The sequence below is a fragment of the Pleurodeles waltl genome, chromosome 12 (assembly GCF_031143425.1).
Source record: "Pleurodeles waltl isolate 20211129_DDA chromosome 12, aPleWal1.hap1.20221129, whole genome shotgun sequence".
In the NCBI taxonomy this organism is placed as follows: domain Eukaryota; kingdom Metazoa; phylum Chordata; class Amphibia; order Caudata; family Salamandridae; genus Pleurodeles; species Pleurodeles waltl.
The window spans coordinates 665,710,886-665,734,969 of record NC_090451.1 but is presented as its reverse complement, the minus strand read 5'-3'; the positions used below and the strand labels follow the sequence as shown (position 1 = coordinate 665,734,969).

At 45.0% G+C, this 24,084-nt stretch overlaps 1 protein-coding gene across 3 annotated transcripts in view; it reads right to left on the bottom strand.

Annotated features, from left to right (window-relative positions):
* The window catches only part of TMOD4 (tropomodulin 4), a 109,694-nt gene that overhangs the window by 72,084 nt on the left and 13,526 nt on the right, over positions 1-24,084 (bottom strand). For all 3 annotated transcript variants that reach the window (XM_069218480.1, XM_069218482.1, XM_069218481.1), the window contains exon 2: positions 7,114-7,287. In XM_069218480.1, coding sequence (XP_069074581.1) covers positions 7,114-7,287 — 174 coding nt within the window. The remainder of the gene's footprint in view (positions 1-7,113; positions 7,288-24,084) is intronic.

Genomic DNA, 24,084 nt, shown 5'->3' with positions numbered 1-24,084 from the left:
TTGTCTGCAAGTTGATTCTGGATCCCTGGAATAAACTGTGCTATTAGGCGAATGTGGTTGTGAATTGCCCATTGCCATATTTTTTGTGCCAGAAGGCACAGCTGTGTCGAGTGTGTCCCCCCCTGTTTGTTTAGATAATACATTGTTGTCATGTTGTCCGTTTTGACAAGAATGTATTTGTGAGTTATGATTGGTTGAAATGCTTTTAATGCTTGGAAAACTGCTAGTAGTTCGAGGTGATTTATATGCAGCTTTCTTTGATGTACGTCCCATTGTCCTTGTATGCTGTGTTGATTGAGGTGTGCTCCCCACCCTGTCATGGAAGCATCTGTTATCATCACGTATTGTGGCACTGGGTCTTGGAAAGGCCGCCCTTTGTTTAAATTTATATTGTTCCACCATAGAAGCGAGAGGTATGTTAGGCGGTCTATCAACACCAGATCTAGAAGCTGACCCTGTGCTTGTGACCATTGTGATGCTAGGCACTGTTGTAAGGGCCGCATGTGCAACCTTGCGTTTGGGACAATGGCTATGCATGAGGACATCATGCCTAGGAGTTGTAACATCATCTTCGCCTGTATTCTTTGTGTTGGATACATGCGTTGTATAATCTTTTGGAAATTTTGAACCCTTTGTGGACTTGGAGTGGCTATTCCCCTTGTTGTATCTATTGTCGCTCCTAGGTATTGTTGTACCTTGCACGGCAGAATGTGTGATTTCGCATAGTTGATGGTGAAACCGAGTTTGTAGAGGGTTTGAATGACCTGATCTGTGTGGTGTGAGCACCTTGTCAGTGAGTCGGTCTTGATTAGCCAGTCGTCTAGATACGGGAATACGTGTATTTGCTGCCTTCTGATGTGTGCAGCCACTACTGCTAGGCACTTTGTGAAGACTCTTGGTGTAGTTGTTAAACCGAACGGCAATACTTTGAATTGGTAATGTATTCCTTTGACTACGAACCTTAGGTATTTCCTGTGCGACGGATGTATTGGTATGTGGAAATACGCGTCTTTGAGATCTAAGGATGTCATGTAATCTTGTTGCTTTAGCAATGGTAACACTTCCTGTAGCGTGACCATGTGAAAGTGTTCTGATTTGATGTATGTGTTTAGTGTTCTGAGGTCTAGGATTGGTCTCAGTGTTTTGTCCTTCTTTGGTATTAGAAAGTACAGTGAGTAAACCCCTGTATTTGTTTGTGTATCTGGTACCAGTTCTATTGCGTTCTTTTGCAGTAATGCTTGAACTTCTATTTCTAGGAGGTCCGAATGTTGTTTTGATATATTTTGTGTTTTTGGTGGTATGTTTGGAGGGATTTGTAGAAATTCTATGCAATAACCATGTTGGATAATTGCTAAGACCCAAGTGTCTGTTGTTATGTTCTCCCACTCTTGGTAATACTGACTTATTCTTCCCCCCACTGGTGTTGTGTGGAGGGGATGAGTGACGTGTGAGTCACTGTTTGTTTGTAGGTGTTTTGGGGCCTTGAAATTTCCCCCTGCTTCTAGGGAATTGTCCCCCTCTGTATTGGCCCCGAAAGCCTCCCCTTTGGTACTGTCCCTGGTAGGTGGACGGTGTTGACTGTGAGGTACTGGGTTGTGTGGATTGACCCCGAAACCCCCCTCTAAAGGTTGTCTTGCGGAAGGTGTTGAAAGTGCCTCTGCTCTGCGGGGAGTAGAGCGCGCCCATGGCTTTTGCAGTGTCAGTGTCCTTTTTTAGCTTCTCAATTGCCGTGTCCACTTCAGGTCCGAACAATTGTTGCTCATTGAATGGCATATTGAGCACCGCCTGCTGTATCTCTGGTTTAAAACCAGATGTTCATAGCCACGCGTGCCTTCGGATGGTTACTGCTGTGTTAACCGTTCTTGCTGCTGTGTCCGCTGCGTCCATAGAGGAGCGTATCTGGTTATTGGAGATGTTTTGGCCCTCCTCAACCACTTGTTTCGCCCTCTTTTGTAGTGCTGTGGGTAGATGCTCAATGAGGTGTTGCATCTCATCCCAGTGGGCTCTGTCATATCGCGCTAGGAGCGCTTGAGAGTTTGCGATGCGCAACTGGTTTGCAGCCTGTACTGCGACCCTTTTACCGGCTGCATCGAACTTTCGGCTCTCCTTATCTGGGGGTGGTGCATCGCCCGATGTGTGGGAGTTTGCTCTCTTGCGAGCCGCCCCTACCACAACCGAATCTGGTGGCAGTTGTGAGGTGATGAAAGCTGGGTCTGTGGGAGGTGCTTTATATTTTTTTTCCACCCTCGGTGTTATTGCCCTACTTTTGACAGGCTCTTTGAATATGTCCTTTGCGTGCCTTAGCATTCCTGGGAGCATAGGCAGGCTTTGGTAGGTGCTATGTGTGGAAGAGGGTGTTGAAGAGGAAGTCATCTTCGACAGGCTCCGAGTGTAGAGACACGTTGTGGAACTCTGCTGCTCTAGCCACCACTTGCGAATATGCTGTGCTGTCTTCTGGTGGTGAGGGCTTTGTAGGATACGCCTCAGGACTGGTGTCCGACACTGGGGCGTCGTATAAGTCCCAAGCATCTTGGTCCTGGTCACCTTGGCTTAAGGTGGTGTGAGCCGGTGAATGTGACGGAGTCTGTGCCGGTGAAATGGGAGCCACAGGTGGAGGAGAGGGTGGCGGAGTTACCTTCTTCACCAGTTTTGTTTGTGGTGTTTGTTCTTGTTGGAATTCCAGTCTCCTCTTCCTCCTAATAGGGGGAAGGGTGCTTATTTTCCCTGTTCCACTCTGTATAAAAATCCTTTTTTGAGTGTGGTCCACCTCGGTGGATTGTAATTCCTCTTCGAATCTATGCTTTCGCATTTGAGAGGACAGTGATTGTTCCTCTGAATAGGAACCGGTAGTTGGCTCGGTTGCGGGTCGTTTTGGCACCGAAACCATGTCCACGCTCTTTTTCGGCTCTGAGGCGACTTTCCTCTTTTTCGGAGTCGACCCCTCTCGGCGTCGATCCTCCTCGGTGCCGCTGTCTCTGCGTCGAGCAGCTTCAGCTCCGCTATCTCGGCGTCGATCTTTGCCGGCAGCACTATCTCGGTCCCGAGATGGCTGGGTGCCTGTGTCTCGACCCGAGTCGGACGATCTCGGCACTATTTCGGCCTTCTTCGGTGCCGATGGTCGGTCACCGAGTTTATGGGTTGAGCCATGGCCTGATGGCAGTGGCGTCCCCTGGGCCTTGTCAGTTTTCTTATGTGCTATCTTCGACGTCTTACTCACTGTTTCATGGTCGTCGAATTCGTCCGAGTCCGATTCATGGATCGAGAAGGCTTCTACTTCTTCTTGTTCCTCGAAATCTCGGTGTCCTGTCGGCGTGGACGCCATTTGCAGTCTTCTGGCTCGGCGGTCACGGAGCGTTTTTCGGGACCGGAACGCACGACAGGCCTCACAAGTTTCTTCCCTGTGCTCGGGCGACAGGCACAGGTTACAGACCGAATGTTGGTCTGTATATGGGTATTTGTTGTGGCATTTAGAACAGAAACGGAACGGGGTCCGTTCCATCAGCGTCGATGTCACACGCGGTCGGGCCGACCAGGCCCCGACGGGGGATCGAAAACTACCCCGAAGGGCAACGGAGATGTTATCGTATCGATGCGATGTCGATGCTATCTAACCCGATCCCGAACGCAACAATACCGACGTAATTTTCCGATTTTGAGCTAACTTTCCGTTCCGAAACCCGGTGCGAAAGGAACACGTCCGAACCCGATGGCGGAAAGAAAACAATCGAAGATGGAGTCGACGCCCATGCGCAATGGAGACAAAGAGGAGGAGTCCCTCGGTCCCGTGACTCGAAAGACTTCTTCGAAGAAAAACAACTTGTAACACTCCGACCCAACACCAGATGGCGGGCTATGCACAACATGTGTATCTACAGCGACAGATGCCATCGAACACAAAGTTACTGTAGATTTTTTGCGATTTTGCTGTGGAAGAAGTTGGTTAGGTTGTCACAAAGTTGCTGAGGAAGTCAGTAATGTTGGTGACAATGGCTGAGGGAGAGGTGAAATCCTTGACTACCGAGAAGATCTCCTTGCAGCTGTCGGAGATTCCTTCAATGAAGTCCACTGGTGCTTTTTTCTTGGTGCCTCTTATTTGCTAGGTGTTAGCATCTGAGTGCAGCCTTGAAGATAGTTCTGTTGGTGGTGTTGTGCTTAGCTCTCCATGACTTTTCTACCTCTTTACAATGACGTTTGGTGTTTCTGAGGTCCTGAGTGTACCAGCAGGCCTGCTTGTATGGTCTACTATGCTTGTTGGGTTTGATGGGTGCAAGGGCATCCGTGCAGTTCTTAATCCAGTTGAAATTCTTGATGTTCTTGTCAAGGTTGTCTGTGGGGCTAGGCAGGTCAGTGCTGAGGGCTCTCAGCCAGTCTGATTCTGTGATTTTGCCCCAGCTGCAACTTGAAATGCTGAACCTGGTGGGGTGTTGACTTGAGGTGTGTTTATCTGAAAGTGGATGATGAAGTGGTTAGTCTCTATGAGCAGTGTGGTGGAACTGTATTTGATGCTGTTACTTGTGGTACAGAGGGGGTCTAGTGTGTGTCATGCTCGTGTGCTGGTCTTGGGAGAAGCTGGGTGAGTCTGATATTGCTCAAGCTTTCAAGGAGTGCTGTGGAGCAGGGGTCGTGTCAGTCTTCCAGGTAAAAGTTGAGGTCACCAAGTAGAATGTAGGCTCTGGAGTGGATGGTGAGCGAAGTGCCGAAGTTGGTGATGAGGTTGGTAAAGGTGGCTCATGGTCCGGGTGGTCGGTAGGTGAGGGTTCAGTTTAGGTGTGAAGTTTTCTGAGATTTGCAGCTTAAAGCGCTGGTATTCAACAAATGGGGTGATGTTATCAGTAGGTGTTGTGCATTAGATAGATTCCTTGTAGATGATAGCGAGTCCTCTTCCTGGCTTGTGGGGTTGGTCCTGTAAGACAATCTTGTAGCCTGCTGGGATTGCCATGGCGATGTGAGGAGCCATGAGGGGTTGAGCCAGATCTTTGTGATAAAGAGAATGTCAGGTGTGTCACTACTCAGCAAGTCCCAATTTTCGGGTTTTGTGTGTTTGCAGAGTGACTGTGTGCTGAGAAGCATGATGCGCGTGGGTGTTGATGTTTGCTGTGGCACGTGGTGTAGGCTGGGGGTGAAGGCGTTGTTGGTGCTTGTTTGGCGTGAGTGTTGGGAGAGGGTGTAGAAGGTGTGTTAGTATTTGCATACGGGGTGTGGTTGTGTGGCTGCTGGAGAACCAGCAGCGGGTGCAGGTGAAAGCTCCTAACGTGGTGTGAGGTGCAACATGGCAGCAGTTAGGGTAATGTCGTCCTGGGTATAGTGTCATAAGGAGTGCTGCTGAGTATCGCTGGGTGGTGACTGGACTGAGTTCCTGGCACTGGGGTAGGAGGAGAGTAGATAGGCTTGTTTGGCACACCCCCAGGCCGAATCTGCTGCGTGTCCATGTTGCAGCTGCCATTAATTAGATCCTGGGAGTGGGGGGGAGAGTGCAGGGTGCTGTGATGACATTTCCTGTGCTGATGGGTGATGGGAAATGAAGTCCTCTTTCTTGGCTTCTTCTGTTAAAAACGGTTTTGGTTGAAAAACCAGTTATGTCACTTCCTATCCAGAGGTATGATAGGAAATTCAGTAATGTCACTTACTGTGTATGTGGATGATGGGAGATCCAGTGATGCCACTTCCTGTGCTGATGGGTGATGGGAAATAAAGTCCTTTTGCCTGGCTTCTTCTTTTAAAGATGGGTTTGGCAGGAAAACCAGTAATGTCACTTCCTGTCAAGGTGTATGATGGGAAATTCAGTGATGCCACTTCCCGTGTAGGTGGATGATGCACTCTCAGAGTGCTTAACAAAAAAACAAAAAAGTTGTTCCCTAAATACGAACAGTTGTACGATACAAGACAGCCAATCAAAAAGATGGTAGAGTCTATGAACAAGGAAAGGGCCAAACACGAGACGACCGAGGCAAAAAAATGAATAAGAAGCAATCAAAAGAGAGTGACTGTAAAGCCAAAAATATTTTTTAAATGAGCAGGTTCTAAGCCTATGGTACATTTATGTTAAGGTCTAAAAAGCCCTTTGCCTAGCGACAGCAAAACACTGTCTGGTAGGTGATACCTGAAAACAGCAGTGGAGCTCCATTCACAGAGAGGACAGGCACAACTAGAAGAACTGCAGTGTGTGCTGTATGCATACACAGGGAGACGGCTCGGCTCCTCCTAGCAGTCTCAAACCAAAGTTCAATCACAGAGAGAGAACAGACACAGCATTACCACCAGCACTGTATACTTCATGCCTAAGCAAAGAAGAGGTACTACCCTGGACAGCAGGTGTGCAAGCTACATTAAGAGGAGAGAGAACACATTCAGCACTAACAACAGAGGTGCCATTTACATGTACATGTGTGAAGGCCGCTGTTACTACTGAATATGTTCTCTCATTGTAATGAAGCTTGCATACATGTTCTCTAAGTGTATAGAGATGAGCACAATCCTTAGCAGTGGTTAAGCAAGTTTCATTGCTATTCATCAATGGAGAGGCACATTCTTTTTACAAGCATGTGAATGCATGTTCAGCATAAGCAACAACAATATAAGCTTCATTCCCACAGGGTAATGGCAGTGGCAGCTTTAATCTTAGAGAAAACCTGCATCACCAGACACAACAGCAGGGTGTGCAAGCTTCATTCACAAAAAGTAAAGAGGTACAGTCTAGGCAACAGCAGTGCAAACTTTAGTCATAGAAAGAACAGGTAGAGCCCTGGCAAAAGTAGTGCATGCTTTATACATTCACAAAGAACAGGTACAGCACTGTACAGCATTAGCAATAATGCTAGTTTACTGCCCTGGTCCCTATCTCTTATGCCTCCTGCCCAATTCTACCCTATTGAGCTCAAACATAAACCAAGATGATGTATGGATAGTGGTTCATCTCTTGTTTAATTCTCACCTTATTGTTGTAATCTGTATTAATATCCAATTTACAGATAAAGTGGTGCTATATAGAAACGTATATGCATAAAAATGTAGAACATAGGCACAGAGCAAGCAAAGGCAGTGCAAGCTCCCTTCTGACAGATTTTCACAAAGGGAGACTGTAGATAACTGAGAAAGACAGATCGGGAAACATACCTCGGGGTCCATCTCTTGCAGCTCTAGGTCTAGCTGGGCGAGATCTTCTGGAGACATGGCTTTGAGGATTTCATCCTCGTCGATGTCCCGATACTTCTCCAGCTCCTTTTGGTAAGACATGTCTGCGGTGGTGTAGAGGCACCCTCTCTCTGGTGCACCAGCGAAGAGATAGGCCTAGGAACATGAAAACAGGTATATGAAGGACTAAACACAGGCAATGCACCTGCTATGTTCACAAGAAATGAGTCTTGTAAGAGACATTGTACTGCACAAGCTTAAACTGAATGACAATCCTAAAATATATATATTTCACTGAAAAAAACAAAATTACAGTGGAGTTATATGAAGTAAGGTAGTCAGATTTTAGTTACATAAAAAAGCCCTTAGCAAGTCACTGAAAAACCCCACAAAGAATAAAGTGGACATTCCTTTGAAAGGTTTCATGAACATTTGTCAAACGAAGTCAAAGATATAAAAAAAAAACAAAAAAAAACGCCCTTCCAATAGAAATTCCGACTTATGTATATCTACACAGTAGCAACCGCCACTGTGCAATATATACATTCACATGTATACAGACAGAGAGGATACGTATCGGATAACTATGCAACATGGTCAAACATTGCCATTGACAGGTTCTGATGACATCATTGCAAATGTCACTAGAACCCAAGGGGAGTGGAAATATACAACCATATATTAATATTGAACAAAAACCCATTTGATGGAATATATAACAACTGTGAAAGACTGTTTGGCTATATCCAAGTAAAAATCTGGTTTGCATTTTTAAATGGAGGCACAATAATTGTATTTTTGCTAATTCATTCTGTACAATAGTGTGCTGGTCATTCAGTATAAAACTGCTCATTTATTGTAGATATGCAAAACCTTCTGAAGCTAAAAATGCCATTGTTCGAAACAGTATTTTTGCTCCCAAATACTGCTATTGGTGCACAGTTTGCCTCTGACCTGACTAATTTGTTTATGTTTATGCATTTGGAGGAACTACGTTTTGCACACTCTAACTGCTACAGACATCTTTTAAGAATATGATGTTATATAGTTGTTTTCTTTTTTATTAGAAGGAGCACTTGGCAACCTTACCTGACTTTAATAACTGCATTTTGGGTGGAAATCTGATCTCATATCCATAACTGACAATAGCCTTAATAATATACGTTTCCTTGTGCTATGTATCATGAGACATACATAAAACAATCTAAATTCTACACTTAAAGCCAACCAATAATATTTAACAATTTATTTTCATAAGCCACCACCTGTAAAGTCTAAGGAATAATAACCTATTTGTTATGTTTTAAGAATTATAGGAATTTGTTCCAACAAAGGATGAGTGCTTCAAGAAATTGTACTTTTATGCAAAAAGCAATTATCAGGATTTTCTAAAGTGCATGGTGATATAAGCTAGAACACTTTTTTGCACAAGGAGAAACTACTGTCATGTTTAAGACGTGAAGAATAACTCACTGCTTGGCTGTGACCACATATGTACCAGTTCTTGGGAAGGAACACGTCAGTCAATAGAAATTTGTTTGGTATAAAAAATGTACACAACATAAGTACCAATCTATTAAAGACCTACTGACAGAGACTGGTTTCCAACTATAAAATGACAAATATGGGGATTACCAGCTCCAACAAAACAGCCCAAACGTAGGAATTCAACTTTATGCTAACTATTAACACCAAACATTCTCAACATGCCATCTTACTTTTACATTAACATCAATTTGACAAAGCCCATGGGTGTAGGCAAAACCATTGGCTCGTGAGTAGTTCTCATCCACCCACTTTCTGCATTCTTGAGCACGTTGCCCTTACATTTTATTTGCAATAACAATAAAGCTTTGACACTGTTGCAAATTACTGCAATGGTTGGTTTTGTTTCGGGCACAGAAGCAATACTGCTGATATAAGACAATTCTCAGCAGTCAATTGTGAAAGTAACAGAATTTATGTCATTGATGTACAGGCAAGATGACACAAAAAAAGTCCAGCACTGCTCATATAGTCAGGGTAAGGAAGAAATGCATATTTAGAGAAACACTATCGAAAAGTTGGACAAAGCAAACATGATATCATCTAGAAAAGTCAAAGAGGTCTTCAAAGCAAGTTGGCAAGTGAACTTTTATAGCTGTACAAATGGGCTAAATATTATTACTGAGCTATCCTGATTACGGGATACAGGAACCGTGGATATCAGCTTCTCCTTCTCTATGAGATCAGCCGACTCAAGCTCCTCTGTGCTCCACGTGCCTGATTTACAAATACTAAATGTTTTTGGGGAGGTTTATATCATTTGTCAGCCTTGCCTTCTGTTGACTGCTGACCAGTTAGTCTTCAAGCCACTTTATTCTGTGATGTACTTTATTCCTACTTGGCTTTTCTGAGTGCCGTTCATATGCCTCTTTTTATTCTGCTAGCTTATCAATCATTCCGCAACTCTTGAGAAGCAGAGTTGGAAGTTTTAAACTTAGTTCTAAATTGTACAAAGATGTGTTGTTTCATATTCATTTCTAGGGACTCTAGTTTTCACATTTTTCCTGATTTGTCAATTGCATTTTCTTTAATAATATGAGTCTTGAAGAGTATTATTTTTGACATGTTTCTTGCTCTACAAAAAATAAAACAAGCAAACAACTTATTCTTTAACATTTAATCCACAATACGCAGAGTGGAACTTGAATTGTGTGAATCTCAACTTTACATTTTTTGTGTTTAAATTAAATGTTGATATTATAGCCAATGCTTTAATTCAATATACAACATTATATTTTTATGTTGTGGCAAGTCTGTTATGGCCCTCTCATATTTAAATTGAACCAGAGGTAAACCACTATATGCTGAAATCTGATTAAAAGAAAGCACACTCCGACGACTCATGGGAATGGCCTATATACGTTTTTAACCATGAAAAGGTGTGCTGATGTGATACAGCAGACTTCAGCAATCATGGCTCCATGCCAGGTCAGCAACACTGAAATAATTATATTTATAAAAGCATCAATCTTTAATTCAATATCTGAGATAAAATTGGTGGACATATTCATCTTGTTGCTTGACATCATTCAGCATTGCTATCTGCTTTATCGGATGAAGACCTGAAAATGTCCACGAACCTCTCTTGAGAAATGTGTTGGTACACGAGATAGGTTCCACCTCAAACCATCTCTTAATATATTGTACTCAGTCATAATCTTTATTCAGATCTTTTAAGATATCCATAAAAGAAACATACAGAAGACATAAGATTTTTTTTAAATTTAAATGCATACTAACATTTAAAAGCATTTGAAAACCATTAAAAATTCTTCCTACATCTGTTCTAAAAGTCACAATATAAAATTTGAGTAACAAATATTATAGGACAGTGTGCACACAGCCAGCGGAAATGCCCAAATTTACAAAATTAGATCCCCTTTTTCCTTACTTTTTTCACTGCAACAATAAAACGGTAAACAACCGTACACACAGTACCAAATTGCAGTAACTGCAGGTAAAAATTGCTTCCTTACACATCCTGATGTTTAAAAGCCCAAGTGTTGGAATTAAAAAAGCCCTTCTCTGTTCTTCATAATGTTTATGAAATAGAAACATATGCAGTTGTGAGTGCTCTGAACGTCCATCGCCTGGGCAGAGTATTAGATCCTTTGGATAATATGCCTTAGGTGGATAAGCCACCAAGAAGTGAGCTAGCCCCAAACAAAACCTCATCAAATAAAATCTATAATGGTGTGGAACAAATAGGGTTCAATCTTTGGCGTGGTGCATTGGGGGGAAGACAGACTGCCACCATGCCTTTCCCCAGCTCGCACCTCCATCTATCATCCATAGTTTTTTCATTAAATTCATTTTTAAGCACTATAACGTCCTGTTTGGTTATAAACCTAGGGTTAAGGAATAGATTTATTCTGTTAAGACTACCCAGGCTATTTTTAACATACATAAGCCATGTGCACCTCTCTACTCCATCCAGTCTCATACAGTCCGTGAGAAATGACTGGGTAAGGGTTGCTTCGGGTCTAGTACCAACAGACATCCAAAGGAACAAAGGGGCCAACTTAATCAAACCCTCAATAAACGCAAATCCCAATTCTTCATGTGTAATAATAGCAGGTACACTGGAGGGAAGAGAGTAAACTTCTCAAGAATTCATTTTTACTGATTTGCAACGCAGGTTCATCCATATAACCCCACACCCCGGCACCATAGCTCACAATTGATGTCAGCCTTGCCTTATAGATGGTAGTAATAGGCTTTAATGGACCACAGCCAAGTTTTTAAGTAAATTTATGCAGCGCTACAACCACCTGACTGTATTGTATGTTCTTAATCTGTCTGAGATGGTTCCATTTACCCTCACTATCATAGGGGATCCCCAAATATGTGAATGTATTCACACAATTCAGACAGGAGCCTGAAATGTAGAACTGGGGCACTCTACTCTCCGGGCGGCCACAAAACATAGTGTACAATTTTGCTTTGTTAGTAGTTAAACCTAAAGCAGTCATAAACTCCATACACTTTTTGAGGGCCCCTCCCGTTTCTGGTGATAAGGTCACAATCATCGGTATACATTAAGACCGGTTGAGGTCTACCAGCAATCTTAGGGGGGGGGATCTGCTTTTTCATATATCAGGGCTTCTTCATGGCCATTTATGTAAAATGTGAACAAAAAGGGGACTAAGACACATCCTTGTCTTACCCCTTTACCAACCTTAAAGGAGCTGGTACATTCTCCCTGTTGTCCAAATCTAATCTTAGATTCCACGTTACTGGGAAGTTGGGCCAGCAGAGATACGATCTTTGGGTTTGCCCCTTTGTTGATCAGTATTGCCTGTAATTTGCTTCTCACAACATTATCCAATGCCGCCGACAGGTCCATAACTGCCAAATATAAACAACCTTGTTTAGCCCCCCACATACATTTCTCTAAGCAGATGAAGACACAGACATTGATCAACTGTCCCCACTGCATTCCGGAAACCATACTGGGACTCTGAAATGATAGTTATCAAAAGCCCACTCTTCCAAGTGATCCAAAAGGACCCTCCCAAATATTTTTGCGGTGGCATCAATCAAGGAGATTGGGCAATAGCACATAGGGTCATTCCGATTCCTATTTTTAAAGATTAGAACAATTATAGCTTTGGACCATGTTGGAGGAGTGGCAGAGCTTAGGACAGCTCTAAAAACATTAACCAAAATTGGGGCCCACAGCTCTAAATTATTTTTAAAGATATTAGCTGGGATACCATCTGGTCCCAGGGCTTTATTAGAGGATGAGCCATTAATTGCCGACATCACCTCACTCAACTGTATGTCCAGTTCCTCAGTAATGGGGTTATCGAGACAATTACAGCAGTGTTATCACACTGTTCCACATTACATGCACACATCTTTGTGAAGTGAGTGATACAGCTAGCCTCAACTCCCTTATTTGTATCGGGATGAAGAAAGGAGTATTAACTACTTTCCAAAACTGAGACCCATCATTTGCAGCTGAGGCATCTACTAGTTGCTCCCACGCCTCTTCTCTAATCACCTCCTTCCCTTAGTGCAACTGCCTTCTTATATTGTGCTCTACAGCTTATACCGTCTGTCTGATTCCTCGGGATAGCATTTATTGCCCGTATGAGGTTAGCATGGGCATGTGTGCATATTTTGTCAAACCACTTTACTGATTTGACTTTATCAGAGTGAATTGGGAGGGTTAGATGCGCTCTTACTGACGCACAGATATCCTCGAAAACACCCAAGACCTTGGCTGGAGGTACTTCTGTATTTAAACAGACTTCGAAGTTGGTAAAATTATTACCCACTACGGAAGATAAGAGAACCTTTGTATCCACCTGACGCCATTTGTACAGCACACCTTTATTCCTATTGTGTTTGATGGAACCTCACATTTTCTGAAAACTTTTTTTCTTAAAGCCATTATAAAGTGTTATGGCCAGTGGATTATGATCAATAAAGCCACTGGGGGTTACCTGAAATGCACCCAATTTGTACAACCATGACCTTGACATCGTGATATGAACAATAACTGGCCCACGGCCCCTTCCTGTAAAAGTAACATTAGGGGAAGTGTAATTCATTGAGATATAATGTGCCAATGCTAAATCATAGATCCTCATCAAGTTATTTAACTTATAACCACAGGGGTTATGAGTCAAGTGAAAGCAATTGCCACCATTCTCACAAGCTAATCCACAGATCTTATCATCCCCTATAGGACAGAGGGAGACATTAAAATCCCCATCCCACACAATTTTGAAGTCCTTATCTATAGAATCTACCATCTCCTCAATAGCCTTGTCTACGGCATATATGATCTCAACATTAGATCTCACAAAGTTATTGTGATAGATCTTGACTAATAACAATAACAGGCTATCCTTCACCGATCAAATTAGTAGTTGGTAGTAAGGGGAGTCAGTTCGATATCTGACAATCTACCTCCTGAGGAGATATTAATCAAGGTCAGCAAACCCCCACTACTTCGCCCCGCAGATGTAAGTGTAGCCAGGGTTGTAACTGATTGAAATACATTGAAAAAGATATCTCTGTTCGCCCACATTTCGTGGAGGCAAACTACCAGCTTTTGCTTTATCCGGGCAAGCCATTTATTATCATGATATTTCTCCCCAATACCAGCCACATTCCAGAATAACATCTGCCAGGGATGCTGGGAGGACTCTCCACCCTCCAAATATTGTGTCACAGAGTTTGGCCCACGTGGATCAGAACTCGCACACTCCGGTTTCCCGGGGAGTAAGTTACCCTTTTTCTCTCCATAACTTTTCCCTCCAAATCATCAGTCACATCACCTTTGTGCGAAAGACTACTTTTAGGCCCCACCATCTCAGTGAAGGGCATTTGTCTCAGGGCTGCCAAATGGGCCGGAGTCAAAAACCCATTTCTCTCCCCTGGTCAATCTACTTCCTCCAAAATGGAGCACAAGGGCCCATAGCGATTCTGAGTGGATATTGAAAATGTAGAGTTTTCCCCTAATCGACTATGCTTGGGTTGAGAGGGCTGATAGAAATATCCCAATGGGACCACCAGGATATTGACATCACTATCCTGCAGGGTCCCACGCTGATCCAGTATCCATGCTACCTGGTAGGGTTTTTTTTAAAATTTACCACCACACAATCACCAGGGAGTTTTTTCCTACTGCATCCAACCCATTGTACCCTCTTCCCTTCAATAACACTGTTACAGAAACACTCCGTATTTGCTCCCCCCAGTGAATGTTTTAACTAGAAAATCACTTTGTTTTTCAGTTGATACTTATGCTCAATACAGTTAAATAATCCAGGTACATTTTTTAAAACAATAATATAGGGGGTGCACTGCGGCAGTAAATGCGAGACTTGCGTGTGCCTTCCCTGTGGAAAGCTATCGCGTTCAGACCTTTAACCCTTCTGTTAGAAATGGGGTCTCTAGTTGGCAGTCGGTTTGCACCCTGTCCAAGTAGGGACCCTCACTCTAGTCCGGATAAGGGAGATACCCGCTCAGATAACCCCTGCTCACCCCCTTGGTAGCTTGGCATGAGTAGTCAGGCTTATCTGAGAAGAAATGTGTAAAGCATTTGCACATAACACACAGTAATAAGTGAAAACACTACAAAAGGACACCACACCAGTTTTAGAAAAATAGCCAATATTTATCTATTTAAAACAAGACCAAATACGATAAAAATCCAACATACAGTAAGAAAAATATGAATTCTGCAAGATTTACTAAAAACTACAGTTCCTTGAAGTTGATAGCTCCACCTGGGGCTATCATGGCGTTGTGATCAACAAAACCAACAGTTCAGGCCAGCTGCGGCGTTGCGAGACAGCTACGGTGTCGGGAAGACCCGCAAACAGTACCTTGGATTTGCAGGGCGTTGTGATTCTCATGGTGGGCTCCGGAGTGCGGCGTCACTGACGTTGCGGTGTCGGTTCCGGAGTCGTCGGGCCCTTGAGGTCAAACGCGTTGCAGATCGAACTCCAGGCTGATGAAGTCAGGTGCGCCGGCGTGGATGGCTTCGGGGCTGCGGTGCGAAGCGGGACGATGCGACATGCGGTGCCCACAGGTCACGGTGCAGGCAGCGGCTCAGTGACGGCATCCAGTGGCGTCGGTGAGACCAGGGCTGCAGTGTGAATGCGAGGTGTGCGGTGTGCGATGTGCGGTGTCCACAAGTCACGGTACAGGCAGCGTTGTCGTCATTGCTGAAGCGTTGTCATCGGTAGGCCCAAGCCAGCGGTGCAGGATGGTGCTTCGTGACCCTCACGAGCTGTGTCCACAGGCCACGGTGCGGCAGGATGCCTGGTTACGACACAGTGTGCTGGTGTCGGTGGACTGGGGCTGCTGTGCGGGATGCGACAGTGCTTTGTGTACCTCACGAGAGGTGTCCACAGGCCACGGTGCAGGCAGCGGCGCCGGTGTCAGCATGAGCGGCGGCGTCGGGGATGCCCAGGCTGCGGTGTAAGCAGGTCATACCGGAGTGCGGGCCCACAGGTCGAGTTGCGAGCAGCGGCTTGGTGAAGTCATTCGGTGACAGCGTCGGTGAGACCAGGGTTGCGGTGTGAAGCAGGGCAATGTGGCTCGATGTGGCGTCGGCAGGTACAGGCCAGCGGCGTCGTTGGCGGCGTCGCAGTGGTTTCTCCTCTTGAACAGCACAAAACACACAGTTCTCAGTGCTGCAGGTCAAGGAAACTGAAGTTTTTGGTGTCCCTGAGACTTCTAACAGGAGGCAAGCTCTACTCCAAGCCCTTGGAGAATTTTCTCAAGCAGGACACACAGCACAGTTCTCCCTTTGCACTCTTTTTCAGGCATAAGAAGCAACTGCAGGCCAGTCCAGGAAAGCAACACAGCAAAGGGACAGTACTCCTTCTTCAGCTCTTCTCCCAGGCAGAGGTTCCTCCTGATTCCAGAAAGATTCTAAAAGTCTGGGGTTTTGGGTCTTCTTCTTACATCCAGTTTGCAAGATCCTTCCTTGTCCAGGCCAGGCCCTAGACGCACACCAGGGGGTTGGAGACTGCATTGTGTTAGGGCAGGCACAGTCCTTTTAGGTGTGAATGACCACTCCTCCCTCCTCTGTAGCTCAGATGGCTCATTAGGATATGCAGGCTACATCCCCACCCCTTTTTTGTCACTGTCTAGAGAGGTGCAAAACAGCCCAACTGTCAAACTGATCCAGACAGACAGTCCACAAATAGGCAGAGTCACAGAATGGTATAAGCAAGAAAATAGCTACTTTCTAAAAGTGGTATTTTCAAACAGACAATTTAAAAACCAACTTCACTAAAAAATGTATTTTTAAATTGTGAGTTCGGAGACCCTAAACTCCACATTTTTATGTACTCTCAAAGGGAATCTGCGCTTTAAGGATATTTAAAGGCAGCCCCCATGTTAACCTATGAGACAGATAGGCCTTGCACAGTGAAAACCGAATTTGGCAGTATTTCACAGTTAGGACATATAAAACACACTAGTATATGTCCTACCTTAAACATGCACAGCACCCTGCCCCTGGGGCTACCTAGGGCCTAACTTAGGGGTGCCTTACATGTAGTAAAAGGGAAGGTTGAGGCCTGGCAAGTGGATCCACTTGCCAAGTCAAATTGGCAGTTTTAAACTGCACACACAGACACTGCAATGGCAGGTCTGAGTCATGTTTACAGGGCTACTAATGTGGGTGGCACAACCAGTGCTGCAGGCCCACTAGTAGCATTTGATTCACAGGCCCTGGGCACCTCTAGTGCACTTTACTAGGGACTTGTTAGTAAATCAAATATACCAATTATGGATAAACCAATCCACAGTACAATTTACATGGGGAGCGCTTGCACTTTAGCACTGATTAGCAGTGGTAAAGTGTGCAGAGACAATAAACCAGCAAAAACAGAGTCCAAAACCAGGAGGTCAGAAGGCAAAAAGACAGGGGAGACACGCCAAAAAGCTGCCAGGTCTAACACCTTCCCTCCCAAAAGCCCTACTCCTCCCATAATTCCCTGAGGGTACAGTTATGGGCTTTGGAGGAATCTCAACATTGTTAACTGGTTGATCCATGGGAGTAGTTATTGACTGCATAAACCTTATAGATTGATCTGCTCTTTTTTTGTACCGTCACAGGGTGTTTTACTTGTGGGCCTAAGGAGCAGGACTACATGTCCACCTCCACATTCTGGATGGGTGATTATTTATGTTTTGCGGAGTCCACAAGATATGTTAAGGAGGAGTCAATACTGTTCAATATATCCACCAGAGGTTTAAGTTATTTTTCTAAAATAGCCTCTACAAAGACTTTGTCCAAACAGTTACCCTCAGAATCTCCGGTTCCTGTTGGATCATCCATCTGTCTCTACCCGGCAGCCTGGGTCTTTTGTGACTGAGGGGTAACCTCTGGCCCATTTGCTTTAGAGCCTTTCATCCAGGTCTTACCTGGGTTCCGGGGAGCGTACTTCTTCCGCTTAGTAGGTGGAGAGACAATATCTTACAGGGGTACACACTGGTGTCATTAGTGGCCTGATTACCATCTCCACTGGTTGAGATATTGAATTCCCCTTGTAGAACACAGCCATTTTGGTGGCTTATCATCATGCACCCATCCCTTTCTTTAACAGTACAACCTAGTGGGCCCCGCCCTCCACCCCTTCCAAGGTTTAGTGATTGCCATTCTTTGACAGGGGCTGGGAAGGTGGGGGCAAGAAACTTCCTTGCTACAGCCAGTCTCTCTCCAACCAATTCAATTTCGGTATTTAATGCAGTCATGGCCGTAGTGAGAAATGATGCTATCTTTAGAGCTGCCAAAAGCACTCACCTTCCTTTTGCCCATTGCTCTGACTAGGATGAGGAGTCAACAACAACTACATATCTAAAAACTCAAAACCCAAAATAAATCAAATACAAAACTATGAGAAAGGGTCCATCCCAGCCACATCCGGACGCGGACGGGCACAGATGGGTGCGCTCTCGGCCCGTACTTCACCCAGGTGCGTCCTGCTGCGTGAGCAGACCGTGCACTGTATGCACCTCCGGGCTAGTCTCTGGCGATGCAGCCCTCCTCCCCCTGCAAGTGTCACTGGGGGTTGTAGTTCAGGTTCCCCCCCCCGTTCAGCGTTCACGTCCCGCGCTGCGGGAGCAGAACATACACTATGTGCACCTCCTGGCAAGTCTCTGGCAATGCAGCCCTCCTCCCGCTGCTAGTGTCACTGGGGGGTTGTAGTTCAGGCTCCACTCCCCCCCACACCCACAATTCAGCATTCGCATATATTATTAAACCAGGTATGGATTCACCTATTGTATTGTCACTGTTTTATTATCTACAGGAACCCATTTTTAAATAGAACTTTCTTTATTTGTAAGGTTAGAGATCTGAATGTAGAAATAGGCTATGCATTTAATTACTTTTAAATAGGAGGGTGAAGTGGCTGTCCTGATTGGTTCTCTTCTTTCCAACTACTATCCCAATATGTGTTTGTTCTGTGACTACCTGAAAGAAATACGTTTCAGGATCCCAGGGTCTGAGGCATCAAAGCCGGATAAACTTTAATGGTGGGTGACCATTTCTTAAAGGGAGCTGTAAACTTTTCACTGAAGTGCCCACTTGAGTCAAGGGCTAGAGCCATCAAGTGGCTGCTGTTTAGCATAGCATCTTGAGAGTTTGAATTAGAGAATGACACGCAGAATATCTCTGCCCCTACTGTCTTCCAGCTGTCAACAATATTTCTCCCACAAAGCCTGTGTCTTGCCAGTGCTGATGCCTTCTCCTTTGTGAGCAGACCTAGCAGTAGACTACAGGGTTGGGTAAATACCACAGAAACACTGACGGCAGTGAAGTTATTTTACTCACTGAGCCATAGCCCAACTATCCAGAACCAAGCAAGAGCTGTATGTTGTGCTACAAAGAGAATTTAAAAGTTTGTGAAGTATGTATACGAGGAGCTTCCTGGAGTACAGCAACGTCTGCTGGCTGGGGCATTAGTGAAAACTGCAAAAGTGTGATAACTGAGATGTTGTGAAATAGGTATAGTGTGTCATGTTAGAACAAATACAGATGGCATTGTGACAGATTACAACGTGAACTGGGGGCAAAGTTATGAGCCAATGTAAAGTGAGCTTAGATATTTAAATAAAGGAATACCGAAGTGTGCTAGCTGGGCATTGCTAAAATGAGGCATATCTAAACACAACGAAAGGGACACAATGGAGACATCACACTCCAGGAGACAGGCCTAGAGACAAGGGAAGGATCATATTAGAGACATGTAACTACACGACACAAGCCAAGACCCAGGTCAAGGCTCATGTTGGAGACATCCCATTGCCTGAGATAGACCTAAACACAAGGAAAACGCCCACAAAGTGGGAGCTATCTGCCAGTGGGGAAGCTTGTGTGGCTGAGGAACTGCTACATGGATTACTGTGTAACCAGCAGGTCTAACGTTAGACCCATGCATGGCTGACCCAATCATTCAATCTTTCAATAAGTAGGGATGGGCTTGGTAACATGCTGACAACTAGCAGGTTAGGACTGAAGTGTACTAGAGGTGAGTTTCACCTTGCATTGTCCTTGCTGTGCATGGGTATGGTGAGTCAGGATTCAGGTACATTGGCATTGGATGCTTTAGGTCCGGACTGAATAACAAGGGTGGAGCTGTGTATGGGCCCTGCAAGCGGAATAACGAGCCACGACTCAGATAACTGGTGAAAGGGGGGGGGGGGAATTCACATCAAGCACTTGTTTTTGTGAAAGCACACGCCTTCTTCCCAATCACAACCATGTACTGGTGGCTCCTGACATGTGGGTGGAGACAAAATCCCTTTCTAGTGTTGCTCACATAATTGTCTGGCGACAGCTGGGCCATAACAAGGCTTGAGGCTCATTAGCAGAGCTGTGTCTAGGCATTTGTATTGTAATCTTAGGTTAAGCTGCAGATCTGGACAGAGATGTGGGGGGATTAGTCCGTCGAGCCCCCACTACTGCCACCACAAAGAGTAGTGGCAGGCCCGCACACATTTTCCTCAGTGGAGCTGTGTGGCATTTTCATACATGCCAGCGGTTTGGAAGAGTATAGTGGGAAATGTTTAAATATTATTTGGAAGAAAATATTTCCCCCATTGACTTATACTGAAAGAGGGGCAACTTCAGACGACAGATAGCTGAAATAAAACCATGTTTGGCTAGAAAAATAGGAAGTCTCGCGTCTGATCGGTCTATTGACATGCATGAATTTTAAATGCCAGCAATGAGCATGGCCTGGGTGGTGCCACCAGCTGCTGTAGCCTCTGAGCAGGGCGGCGCCCTTATCTCCTTCCACACATGTCTAGTACAGGCCGGCCTTCATTTCAGGCCCTGGGCCTATAGGGACACCCACAGATCACACTGCCTGAAAAACGGGCATTTGTGACACCTGTGGGCAACATCTCCTTGATTCCATGAGTAGCAACGAGCTTATAGCGCTGTGTAGATGTACATTCATCTCTTGTATTTCTTCGTGCATGTACACATGTATTTAAATGAGTGCATCCATATATGTACTTTATTAGGTACGCCTAAATCCGTATTGCACCTCATGTTTCCCAAGCCCCTTCATGCAACTAACCAGGCACACGATATACATTAACATACGATAAAAAAAAGAAGAAAAAAAAAAAACAGACTGGCTCCCTTTTGATGGTCCACCCCCTTCTAGAACACCCGAGTTGACCATTCTCGTTTGCATCCACTGAAACCAGGCATTTTAGAGGAAAACGATAGATGAGTGGGTTAAAGCACCAGCTGTAGAAAGCATAAACTTAAACCCTGCCGTGGTTGCCTTGACCGTTCATCTTTCAGAGATCGATAACATTAAGACCGCTGAACTTGGTTATAACACTTTGGAGCAAATTTATTGAAAAATAAAAAACAAACAATTATAGCACAAGAGAGCAGCGCAGAGCCCTAGTTACTAATATGGAGTGTGGCTTCTCTTACCCTGTAATGGAGCTGATTAAGGTGGGTAGGGGGATGTCTGTGTGTGTCTCTTTGTGTTGTCCAGCATATGTTGTACTGAGAGGATACCCTTCCACTTAAAATCTGTCCCTATGCCATCCAGTGCAGCACACATGCCGTATTTGAATTATCACAAGAAACTAAAAAAATTTCACCGACTTTTCACCAGCCTCGAGTTGGCATCATTTTTTGATGCCATGCTAGATCTGAAAATGTTCTCTGGTCTGACTTTGCCTCCATATTCCTTGGCGGCAGCGTGGGGACGGCCAGAGACCCCCCATGGAACGCCTCCTCGACAATATTGGCGCTATAAAAATGGCAACTTGGCAGGCAAAAAAAAAAAAGTTTTACATTGATAAGTTAATACAATATCAAGACTGTGCCGCTTTGAGTCACTTTGCACGACTCTGCGGTGGGGCGAAGCGTAGGTAAATCTACCGATTCATTTCAAAGCTGCAAAAGTGTGTGCAATTTGTGGTGTGCTCTATCACAATTGTAACTGAAGAACTTTTTTCACTTGCTCATTTCTGCGTGAAAATTCTGGAGTCTGCAAACGCTGCTTTTTGATTTGCAGATAAGACAGTGACGGACATTATTCAAATGACCCCCAAGGTTGACGCGCCACAATAATTTCACAATGAGTTTTATACATGGGCCTCTGCTGGCTCGGTTCACAACAGCAAGTTTTAAGCGTCCAAGTTCATATCTTACAGAACTGAGCCACACAATGTCACATTTTACGTTTGAAAATGGATTTGCTCACGCAAAAAAAAAAAACTCACCCACGGTGAAGGAATTTTCTAGGGAGCAAATCAGCTCATTTTGGGAGATTCTCGGCTGGAGATTCCAGCAAAAGGTAGATCGCGCCCACAAACTAGCATCCTTGCGAGTATAAATGACTGTGTAAATAGTTTCATACCCCAAAACGCCTCAATAGTTACTCTAAATAAATAAAGACGAGCATGGATGGATACAAGCTGTTACTTGTGAATGGAAAAGGAAACACCAAAAATAGGGGGGGGGGGGGGGGGGGGGGGGGAATGAGGATGAAAGGGATCGCTCTACATCGACATACACTTCAGCATGACATTTCCGTTATGTGGAAACATTTGCTCGTGCTTTGCCACGGAATTCCAAAAAGTTGAAAATTGAGGCAAACACAAAGACCTTCTTGAGTACATCTTTCGACCCCAGAAGTCTGGGGACTTCTTTCAATCGAGCAGCTCTGGTTGCCTGGCAGGATCGGCCATGCTCGCCCGGCTGGCACCGCGGAGTTATTCCAGGGACAGACAGAGACCTGCAGAGTCAGCGATTTAACGAGACACCGAGAGCGACATGTATACCCCTGCGATGATCTGCATCCGTGAAACCCATCGCCGGCCTGCCTTGGGTCTCCCTCCTGGGCGACGACCCCAAACTCCTCGACGTGAATACACCCGTGCATTTCTCGACACTTCCCTGGCAAGCGTTATTAATACCTAAATCAGCGGTATCCACCTTGGATGGGGAAAAGACGGGTTGACCTAGCAGGAATTTGAACCACACGTGTGGGCTACCCTCACATCTCTGCAGTGGGTGCTAAAGCCCAGTGCACGTTTTTACTTTCTCAACTCGCCCTCGTTTAACTCCCTTGATAAATCTACATATATTTAAAGATTTCCTTGTTTTGTGTGTCACTTTTGGGTATCACTTTCACAACTCGGCCTCCTTTACTTTCCTTGCTAAATCCTTATTTAATTGATTTGTGTGTCGCAACAGCTTACCTTTAAGTTTACCGCTCCTAGTCGTCTAGTGGTTTCACTATAGCCAACCACTGAAGACCATGGTTTGACTTTTGGTGCAGGTGCGAAGTGAAATTAAAAAAAAGAAAACTGTGGATATGAGACTGGGGGCACGATGGGCTTTTCCAGGACCTAGAACACACAATTGAGCCCTCTGGGGGTTCTCAGCATGGTGGACATCCTGGTACCAAAGTTTGATGCATCAAAGATTTGAAGCAGGCAGCTTCATCTCCAACACTTTGAGCTGTTCTGAATCCAAGGTGTATATTTGCTGTCTTGCATGAGTTAGTCCACGGTTTCTTGCGACCCATAACAAAAACAAAGACTTTCTGCATTATCTTCACCCCAGTCCCTTATCACTGACATACAGGCAACTTGTTCCTAAATGCTTCTTCACCAGGATTTTAAGCTAGTGACCTGGTCAACCAAAACTCTGCCTCTTCAGATGCTGGTGGGACTGTGGCCCCAAGTTGAAGGAAAGAGGGCCTGGTTACCCAGAAATCACTTTTTGCAAAGTTTTATTGAACACCAGATTGCAGTGGGAAGGAGTGGGCTCATCCTAGCAGAATCTATGGTAGAGGAACTCTAGGGAAGGGGGCCCTCGTTCTTCACTCCTTTACAGACATATGGGACAACAGGTCGATTCCAGGATAGAGCACAGACAGTGTGGGCCATCTGTCCTTTGTGACTTCCAGAGTTCTTAGGTTAGAGGCCCCTAGTACAGAGGTGGAATGAGTAAAACCCACGCTTTAACATAGGCACATGGAAAGGCTACCCAATGGAAGAGGTGGCATTTCTTGGAAAACCCTTCCTCACACATCCTCAGAGGCTCGAGGGGCACTGGGTCGAGACAGGATTAGGCACCGACATGTCTTCTGGGACTTCTGTCATTGACACCATGACAGGGGTGTGAATGGCTAAGCCAATGACCCATCACTTCTTCTGAGTGGCAGGCAACCCTGGTCCAGGTCAGGAAGTGGTGGGTTGGTGTGGAAGCGCTCCTCCTGAAGCTCTTGGGGCAGTTACTCAAGGCAGGTGGGGGTGAGTTGTCCAGAAATTGCTCCTTCTCAGACTTCCGGGAAAGAGGCCCTGTCTGTGGTGAAGCTGGGTTAACAAACTCCATCACCACTGCTTCAGGGTACTTTGGTACTGAAGCATCATGGTTGATAATGA